General features: G+C 24.3%; 1 protein-coding gene across 1 annotated transcript; it reads left to right on the forward strand.

Moving 5' to 3' along the window:
• Positions 1–5,021: 5,021 nt before the first annotated feature.
• On the forward strand, positions 5,022–9,534 carry LOC113549258 (centriolin). The gene is made up of 10 exons (XM_026950470.1): positions 5,022–5,154; positions 5,778–5,899; positions 6,631–6,777; positions 6,847–6,939; positions 7,004–7,189; positions 7,247–7,362; positions 7,430–7,617; positions 8,094–8,271; positions 8,723–9,023; positions 9,110–9,534. Exons 1-10 carry the CDS (start codon positions 5,067–5,069, stop codon positions 9,284–9,286), a joined length of 1,596 nt encoding a protein of 531 aa, XP_026806271.1. The 5' UTR covers positions 5,022–5,066; the 3' UTR covers positions 9,287–9,534.
• Positions 9,535–11,367: the final 1,833 nt, after the last annotated feature.

Genomic DNA, 11,367 nt, shown 5'->3' on the forward strand with positions numbered 1-11,367 from the left:
TAATGTAGTTAATCATTACGAAATATTTTGATAGACTTAGATTTTTAGATATAATAATACCTATACATAAAATACTATTACAAAAATGTTATTTTAAGATAACTTACTATAGTAAGTAAATAATCAATTATTTGTGTAATGAAAAAATATAAATAGAAGTGTAATTAGAATCTATGATTACTTTAAAAAAAAAATACCAACTCAAAAATAAAATATATTATATTCCTAAAGTAATCCGACATGTGAATTCAAATAATTCAATTACTTTTTAAATTACAAGAACTTAAACCTGCAGATTCTAAAGACTAAATATTTGGTTTGATAAATTATGCCCAAGAATTTTATGCAATCATTTTCATATAAAGAAAACCAGTCATCTTTCCAAACTATTCCAAATTCAATATCCATACAGATATACATATTTTATTAAATCACAGCCAATACAATAATGCAAAACATTACCAACTAAGATAATATTTTTAAATATTTGAAAATTGACGGTTATAATTTCACATAATATGTTTAGATACAATTGTATAGGTAGGTAGGTATTTATTTCGTTGTGGAGAGTTACTATAGGTAACCTATACTTAAAACGAATACATACAAATAAAAACATATGTTAAATAAATTATATGTATTATAATAATTATAATGAATTTATTTCCTTTGGTTATTGTGAATTTTGTTACTGTAAATAAATAGTAATATTTTTATTGACGATTATTATAAATAGGTACTAATATCACAAGCTTGGCGTTTAATTTACCAAAATTCAATTATCATACTTATCTACCTACCTAACAAATGTATGTATAAGGACTTTTGCACAGTCACTTGACAACCAAAGTCATAAATAGTATAATGCCAGTTTATAGTGTACACAGAATGTACATTTAATAATAGTGTAGACTGACTTTTGAGCCGTGACGTAAACATTGGTGCCCAAATGGCGTCAACATACACATGTTACGAAACGGATCACCGATCATCCATGTGATGTGATCTTGTATATTATAATAAGTCCACATTGAACACCTGATATAATTTTTTTTATTTGTTTAGTCTATAATAAATATTTATATTAAATAAGTACACACTTGTAATTTTGTTGTTCGACAAAATCATTATAATATAAATATTTACGTTTTTAACTGACCAATATATCAAAGGTTTTCAAATTGTATCATTATTTATAATATTTCATACAGTTATATAAGTTTATATGCCTGATATAGAATACCCCGATAGGTAAATCTGTAATATTTTTACGTTTTTAAAACCCTTTAGGCACATAATATGTATTAATATTTAGAAAAACATACAATTACAACGATAAATAATATACAAAAATGTTCATTATAACTATACATTGATTTGTATTTTACATAATATAGTTATTAGTCAATACAATGATACTTCATATTTGCTTAAAACTTACAAGTTATAAAACACGTTTCTTAGCGGTCATTTAATGAAAAGTCTTGTGCAAATATAAAATTATAATGGGTAATGATCACGTCATTTTACATAATACTTCTTAAGTAAATGTTATGGATAATAAATCTAAAAAACAAATCGTATAACCCACCTATTAATTATTTACACGGAAAGAATAATATCAATGAAAAATAAAATATGTTTACGTTATTGAATATTTATATTACAGATTTAAAGATATGTAATGTCATATACCAGCTAGGTATATGGCAAAAAATTAGATTTCATGTATGTTATTACTTATTACATATATCGTTAAATCTTAAAACCGGTCTCATTCGATTAGTCATGACGAACTATTATAGTGGAATAAAACAATATAATAAACCTATAGAGTATAGATACATTATAATTTAGTACGTTACTCGATGTGCCGTACACGTGATACGTTCATAAAGAATGAGGATACTAAAATAACGGCGTTGCAGTCCCATATAGTTGCTGATTACTTCGACCACGAGGTCAACATACGTATTAAATATTTTTTTAAACATAAACAATTAATATTGCTATAAATATGAATCAGGATTTATAAGTGTTTTTTCTAATTAATCGTACAGAATTACAAAAACTAATTGAATGAGTGTTACGTACAATATTTGTTACAGCTTGTAGATATTATCCTCGTCGTTGAGTTAATCTCTGCAATGGATTCCTATGAAAGTATATAGACTCGAAACATTATTTACAGTCGGTACAGATACAATATTATATTAACTATGGATAAATACAATTTAATCTAATATTATATAAAATGTAATTTATAAATACAATTAATAATTTTGACGAATCTAAACTTGAAATTTGAATCCTATTTGAAAGCTTAAATTTTAAAACCTTTATACATTACATTAAAATATAATGTAATCTTATTTACAACTAAACTACATTTTTTTACAAATTAATTATTTCATACAAAATTTAAAAAATAATTATAATGATATTCTATACTGATGGGTTATGCTTATACTTAAGTACTGGACTTCCTGTAATTTTTACTATATTATAATGTATAAGGAATATAATTATTTTTAAGTGTTTCTGAGTTAAATGGGGCAATCATATTTTGCAGTTGTTTCGCAGATAAAGTTGAATTTACGTCACTATTGCAGTTTTAAAAATTTTAATTATTATTTATTGATAACATTATAACTCATAAAGTCATAACTGTTAATCACTATAAATTGCAAATATTTTTATATTCCTAGAGAAATCCTAGTATAAAAACAAGATTGAATAAAAAAATTAAATTCTAAAATTACTTATAAAAGAAATTCAGAAAAAGAAATCCTTTTTACCGTATGTAATAAGGTTAAGTTGATTGATAATACCAGAAAATTTTGTATATAGTTTTTTTTGAAATTATTTTTTTTAGTTGAAGATAAAAAAAAATATATCATCAACTGTTGCAAAATTATTATATTCACGCATATAATTACAAAACATTTTCATCTAACCTACCTTTGATATCTAAAGATTATAATAATAATTATTTTATTTATTTAATTATTAACTAATAATAAACAGAATACGAGTACACTATATAAATATATAATCGTATATTAATTTAATTTTTAATATATCATGAAATATTTTTAAATTTAAAGTCTATATAATTTGATTTTAGATATATTAAACAAACATGTTTGTCATTAATATTAATTGTAATTTGTAAATTTATTTTTTTTATCAGTACCCTAGAAAAAATGATCAATTATAAATTTAAATAAATACTTACCTCATTCATAATTTTAAATTTAAAAAAAACACACTTATTATTTGATGTCGCAGGAACAGATGTTATTATTTTAAATCATACAGGCATGTCTAAAATTTAAATTACTAATACAGTAATACTATATTAAATTATTCCATTTAGCTCATTAAAGGAGTACAGTTTAAATGAAAACCATAAAAACACATGATATTCACGTGTACCTACATAACTATACTGTTATACTAACATAAACGTACTTGAAGTACATGACGTGTCGTCAATATTATACTTAGAGAATAATATACTTTTTAACAAAACAAAAATATTGTGCGTGTATATAATATTTTTTGGTTAAACATTGTAAGATAATCAGCCTCTTAATAATATGTATATACCGTATTACTGTATACTCGGGATATTTTTGTTTCAAGAAAAAACAACAATGTTTAAATGTTTTTCTTTTCAATAGTTCTATTTCAATTTGTCTGATTATTATTATTATTTTTTTGTTCTGAACAACAATTCATTTTATTATTGTACTTGTCCTCAGCAGCGCCTCGATTAGAATATCAGATAGAGTTTTTATGTTGAACGTGCTACGTATTAATATTTATGAATCCCAAATATCTGCAAGTAAAAAGAACACCCACGATAGAATACACTACTGTTTATTGTAAATTACAATTTGTAATATTATCTTTTGGCTTTTATATCCTTCCACATCTTTAAAATATAAAATATGATAAAATGTATTGTATTTATTTTTTAACCTTAACAATCCTAGTCACTAACATCTTTTAAAACATATTTACAAAACAAATAAATAATTAATAAATCCTTATACAAATTAAAACATTCAATTTACAACCTATATCGATGAATATTATCATTTTAACTCAATGAAATTTATTCATAATTATATAACAATCTTTTAAGTAATTTAATTAAGAACTGACTAATTATATTTTTAATAATGCATATCAAGTATAATATAATCACATGTACCTATACGTTTCAAATCAAAATTAATCCAATATATTTATTATAAAATTATTAATACTGCCTCGTATTTTCACATAAAGGTATAAATACAATACTTTTATCAACTAATATAAATTTAAATTATTTTTAAAGCTCAATTTATTGTTCCATGCTCACTGCTCAGAGATGTAATGAGGGTTTCGTTTCGGTACCATTAAAGTTCGTCTCTCACCAGTCACCATCCAAGCATCCAACCAATTCAAACAATACTATATTAAATACATTTTATTTATTAGTAGTAGTAGTAATTATAAATAAAAACTGGGATATTCACTACTTCCCGTGGTATAAATAAGTGTTTTAAAGTTTAAGCCGTTCAGCTTACTAAAATATATTTTAAATATAATTATCTACGTATGTTTAGAAAATTACAATACTTATACTTATAAGTAATAGTGTAAACCGTTCACGTCTTTATGGTTAATGGTTAATATTTTTTCGAATCACAATAAAAAATAGCTAATATTATAATTAGTTTGATGTAATTTTTTATTTAAATATCCAGTCTAATTAGAATTGGAACCTCAAAACTTAAGGCTATTTCATTATATTTTTGGAGGGAACTATAATAGTGTATTAAAAAAATTACTAATTAAACATACAAAATATAAATAAATACTAGGTATATAGATACTAAACCGATGTAGAAAGGGTAATAGTACATTACAGTCCTGTTATTGATCAAACGACATATGCACCAAATCAAATAAACACAAACAAGCAGTCTTTTTTTATTTAAATGAAATGTAGCCACTGAATATAATATAATATTTTAATGCGTATAATATGTAAGAAATAAATAATAATTATGCCAAGTAAACGTGAGAAATCATTGGTTCCTACAGAGGAACTAACAAAAAATATAAACGAACTAAAAAAGAAAATTCAACTCTCTGGTAAGTAAAATAATATTCAATCCATTATGATTTATAATTATTATTTATTAAATACGTGTTATAACATAATATTAATATATAATATCATTATTTATTGATAAATTAATGAATTATTTTAATTGTATTGAAAATATTTTGAATAATGATAATAATTTTTATCAAAAGTTAAATAAATACCACATATAAAACCTATCACAGTGTTATTTTTAAATAATGTTAAAAATATACAATACATATATATATTTTATGTATGTATAATGTACACAGAATATTAAATTATAAATATAAATAATTTTTAAATAAGAAGAACAAAGCTATTATTGTTTAACAACAAATTCACAGTTACAGTTATGTGTGGTTAACCACTATCATTTTTCTATGTAATAGTTATTGTTTTCAAGATATAGAATAAATTGAAAAATACATTATAGACTATAGTTGTTCAATATACAATTTTCTCATCCAATTATGAACTAACCAGTAGCCAGTTAAAACTGCACGTTAACCAATAAACCACGGATTTATCAATACAATATATTAACTTTGATTATAAAAACTGTTGAATAATAATTATGTTGTATAACATTATATTTCGTATTAAAATATAATCATTTACATTTTAGAAGGACAAAAAAAAGCGCAGTATGAAGAATGCGAGGAAGAAAAGAAAAAAAACAACGAGAAGATTCAAATGTTGAAACGTGACATCAAAGAAATGTATCAAATCAAAAAACAAGAATCCACAGTAGGTCATAAACTCATACCTAACTCAAAATTGAAGGGCTTAATCCCTTAAAAAGTTTTAAATATGATTTTGTGTATGCACAATATATTGTCAAATGTGCATTAAAAAAATACATATTTGAAAATCTGGTTTTAAGTATACTGAAAAAATATGGACTCTAATCTATTTATTATTTCACAACGCACTATTATTGTTTATTGCACGAAATAAAAGTAATGTGATAACTATTTAAATATTGTATGTATATCAAATATAAATATATCTAGGTATACAAAAATGTTATTAGCAGATAATACTATTATAATATTATAGTGTACTAATTGGTTGTATACAGGTCAAAATATAGATATCGTAGTATAATAGTGTCCACACTATGAGTCATTAATAAAACTTTACCTGATAATTATTAATATATCTATATTTTGACCACTTGTAGGACAAATTATCAATGAATTTCAAAATGTATAATAATTTGCAACTATAAGGAGGCGTTATTGTTTACTTCGTCTCCTGTTATTTTAAAACACATTTACTAAGTTATATATTTATTGACATTAATATAGTAATATTGAAATACATTGAAGTCACTAACTATCTCATATAACCTATGATACTATTTGTTATGATAATAAGGCAAAATACAAGTAATCATATAGAAAAAAAAAATAATAATAAAAAATAAATTTAAATATTGATTCATATAAAATTTATAGATAATTCAATATTTTCAGTGTATAGACGCATTACCAGATACAAAACCACATGAAAAAATCATAGTTTTAAAGAGAAAAAAGTATCACGAAGCAATAGATATTTTGGATATAAAATTGATCGACATGAAGAAAAAAACAGATCTAATTAGACATGATATCAAACAGGTAGGTAGAGTATAATAACCAGTTGTAACCTAGATCAGTTTTATGAGTTTCTTGACTGCGGTGTTATAGAAAAGGATCAAGTTGAACGACTTGTTCGGGAGATGGAGTGACGTGCGGTCAAAGGTTGTTTCTACTGTAGACAAGGATTCAAATACGACTAAAGTATTAAAAAATATCCTACATTTTTAAATCTAAATTAATTTTTTGAAACACCTATGTGTTGTAGACGCTTTCGGCACTTGAAAATCGATCTCATCAAATCGAAATGAGCCGAATGGAAGCATCACACGTGACACGCAAATATAGATCTATAAGAAATCGACTTTTAGAAGACTCGGTAGTGTTTGATTCTACATTGAACAAATTAGAAAAAACAATTAAGACACAACAACGTGAAATTCAACGACTAGAAGTAATAATTTATTTTATATGTTAATAATTATTTGAATTTACAATTTATTGTGTTAAGAAAATTAACGAAGAAGCCATTAAATCAAGGGATAAAACCAGATTAGTATTGCAGAAAAAAGAAACTAACGCAGCTAATATAGCAAAATTTCGTATGAAACAAGTAGAACAAATTAGGCGAGTTAGAACTTGTGGCGATAAAATTTAACGAACAATTATGTAATGTATACATGTTTGTAAACAGAGCACAAGTAGAAGAAAGGAAAACAGAGTTAGAAAAATTGGAACGAAAAATATTTCCACCGGGACAGAGAGCTACACATCAGGATTCAATTCCTAGTTCTTCGGAAGAACAACGGCTTGGAGATAATGGATCATCAGATAGTCAAGAAATTACTGACATGCCATATTTCAAACTGAAACAAGTCACTGGTAATGATTGTATGAATAACTGACAGAAAAAAGTGATAGGTACCTACAACGGAGTTGGGTGGATGCAGGGGCGTGTGTCATTCATTTTGAAAGTAATGATAAATCGTTTCATTGAAGTATATACATTTTAGTGAGCTTGGTAATCAAAATACGACCAATATATTCTTAAAACACTCGTTTTTACATTTAATTTTGTTTTTTTCATTCTTTCGAAAATAATAGAAAAAACGAAAATGTTTATTTTGAAGCACTAATATTTTTGCAATATTGATTAAATGAATATCAAAATAAAATACAAATATTTTAAATTACAATACTTCTTAATTTATTTAAAACTATAAAACAAAATAATTTTTAAGTAAGTTAATTTACATTATTAGATATTATTGAATTTTGAATAGTTATATAAGGAATACAATTAGTAATAAATAATAATAAATATATTTATAAATTATTGATTTTACTTAACCACTCAGGTTCAATTGACAGCGAAGACGTACGAAGAAAGTTTGTATCACAAAAAGAAACTAAAGATAGATTAACTACTTTGAAAACTAACACTGAGAATCAAAAAAAGGACCTCCAAATAAAATGTCAACAACTTAATGAGGAATTTGAACAATGTCGATTCTCCGATGCTCAAGATAAAGAACAGTAAAAATATCATAAATATTTATTCGTCTTAATTTTAAAATTATATTTTAAGTATAAAATTTAAATTACTTAAATTAATTTTGGTCACCACTCACCAAAGTATTATTTAAATATTTATTTTCAAAATATTATAATACACAGACATTTTTAGACCTGATTTTTCTTTATTCTTGTATACAAATAATGTGGTCATAAATTGATTAACAAATTAATAATAAACATGAATGTCCTCACCTATACGTTTTTAAATCACTAGACTGACTGATTTAAACCCGATGTACGATGCTCAATCATTTTGAGATAAACCTAGTATAATATTATAATATTATAATATTTTTAAACATAATTATTTGCCTAGCAGTTAATTAGTTATTAAAATATTTTAACTTTCCATTCTAATTCGATTTTTTCATTGATATATTTCCATATTAATGACCAATTATTTATGCAGGAATGATGAAGAAACTGAAAATTTTAAGTTGAAAATTGTCGAAGAGACAGATAGACTCGAACGTTTACAAAAAGACAAGTCTGAATTGTCTAATCAAATTGAATCAACACTATTAAGGCTATATGACATGTGTCTTGCACTAAAAAAAGCAGACAGCGCACCAGTACCAGATAAATGTCCAAGCATTGATAAAGCTGACTGGTTAATATGTCTATTACAAACCAAATATGAGAATGTAATAAAAAGTTATGGGACTACAGATAAAGATCAACGTAATGTGAATGGAAGGATTAAAAACAACGTGTGTATATTTTAATATAGAGCTATAAAAATCAAGAGTAGGTATTTAGGTACATAATATTAAAAACATATTCTGCATGTTATTAGGATGTAGCAGTACTGTGGTCATTGGAAGACAATGTCGTAGAATCGGCGAACAAGGATGAAGAAGAAAAACCTGTTCCCAATAGATATCTAATCAAGAAACAAGCACAAATCATGGTTGATTCTAAGAGTAAAAAGAAAGGGATTAAAACATCAAAAGGAACAACGCAAAAGACTTAATCAATTATCTAAATTTTAGACTATATGGAATAATATAATTACGTCTGATTTATAAAAACCCCCATGATAAAGCATTTCTCTGTATTTGCTGCTTATCATTACCCATGTATATATGTAACAGCATTTATTAGCCACGAGTATTATCTACACATAGGTCGTTGAAATAGATATAATACATAAAACACATACCTGATAAGTCATTGAAAGCATTTTCGTATTATTTTATTGTTAATATTTCATAGGTATGGTTCAACACTAAATAAAATAAAAGTAATAATTGCATAACAAAATATGTAAAATAAAATTCACTGTTATACGTGTGTATAAAAATAAATTTCAATGTTATCTACTGATAATTAATAAAATATGTAAAGTGATTTTGATTATATTATATAATATATAAATTCATTCAAATATAATAATATTATGTCACACGATTGTCATAGGACACCCTGGTTTTCTGGATAGGGTTAAGAAAACATTCCTAAAAGAAATTTAAAAAATTTAAAAATATGTATAAAACGGTGTAATAATCATTTAATCGATTGTCAATAATAAATTTACAACATTCATAAACAATGGATAATATGCACATTGAACATATTTATGCAATATATATATATTTAAAATAACAATAAACATTACAAATTTGAATGTCAATGAAAAAAATTTCAATGTCAGAGCCATTGCTCATTAGTATGACATCTTTAATAATAAAAAAAAAAAATGTAAAAAAAAATTAGTTTACTGATGTATTTAATAACTATAAGGTATGTATTTTAATGCAAATTTCATTTTTTCGTAAACTCTAAAAAAATGTTTTTTAAATATAAAATTCGATTCATACACCATAGGATTAAAAATACATTAATTTTATTATGCGACAATGTGTTATTTAAAAATGTTAACTGTATTGGATTTGAATTAACAATAGTTTGGTTAATCACATTTTCAGCATAATTTTAAATATTTTATCAATTATTATTATTTTTATATCAGAAGAAGAAATTTAAAAAAAATTTCAAAGCTTTTGGAAGAAAACATATCTTTGTAATTGAAATAAATGTTGAAATGATTAACTAGAAAGTACTAACATTGTGTTTTATCTTTTATAAGTTCACGTAATCACATTATCGACAATCGTAGATAATACCTAATGCGTTTATATTATACCTACCCGTAATTTATTTCAATTAATTAGGTAATTTCTACAAAATGAAGTCTTTTAAAACGCTGATATTAACTATCAAAGACGATTATTACATGCAAGATAATAATCACTTGTCCGTAACCTAAACGTTTTATAGAAATCTACAAAAATGCTTTTTATGTCAGTGTACCACGTGAAGTTTTTATTAATTAAAATAATAAAAAACAAATCCGTATTTAAAAAAAATATACTAGTGATATATAGTGGATTTAATAACATTAAAAAGATTAAAAAAATGTTAAGATATTTTTAGATTTTACAATATTTATGTTAGTACAAACTACTACTAAGCATAATATTTTGTTTATTTTTTTTATCCGTGAGAAAAATTAACTATAGAATAAAAAAATGCTACCTATTTAAAACATATTTTTTGAGAGATTTGAATATTTATGAAAAAACAAATAAATCCTGTTTCTCTTGCGACGAAACCTTGATGTTTAATTAATAATGAATAATTATACGGATTACACGACGTTGCTATGGCATAATATCTATCTTAAACGATTGTATTGACAAATATAGTTATGATAATCAATAAATTACAACGTTCACTTCACACAGTGGACATTAAAACCGTTTTAGATCTGGTAAACTAGTATACCTACTTTAGTTTTTTTCTTTATTTACTACCTACTATGTTATACACCTTCAAACATGTGAGAATCTATAAATTCTATGTATTTTATAGATTTTAACCCGTTTTGACGTTAACGCGTACATAGTACACGAAATAATCCGCACGCCTCTAAGCTACTTAACTGCCTATCAAACAGTATAAATTAAAACTCGTGTATACACATAAATGTATGTAGTATGCACCTAGATACGAAATCACATGAGTTTTGAATATTTATACGCATGTGCGATT

Source organism: Rhopalosiphum maidis, chromosome 1 (genome assembly GCF_003676215.2).
Source record: "Rhopalosiphum maidis isolate BTI-1 chromosome 1, ASM367621v3, whole genome shotgun sequence".
Classification (NCBI taxonomy): domain Eukaryota; kingdom Metazoa; phylum Arthropoda; class Insecta; order Hemiptera; family Aphididae; genus Rhopalosiphum; species Rhopalosiphum maidis.

Excerpts from the sequence above, each read along its gene's own strand:
- LOC113549258 (XM_026950470.1), top strand. The coding sequence starts at position 5,067 with ATGCCAAGTAAACGTGAGAAATCATTGGTTCCTACAGAGGAACTAACA. Across the intron at positions 5,900-6,630 it reads TCAAAAAACAAGAATCCACA|TGTATAGACGCATTACCAGA; the intron begins GTAGGTCATAAA and ends CAATATTTTCAG. Across the intron at positions 8,272-8,722 it reads GATGCTCAAGATAAAGAACA|GAATGATGAAGAAACTGAAA; the intron begins GTAAAAATATCA and ends TTATTTATGCAG.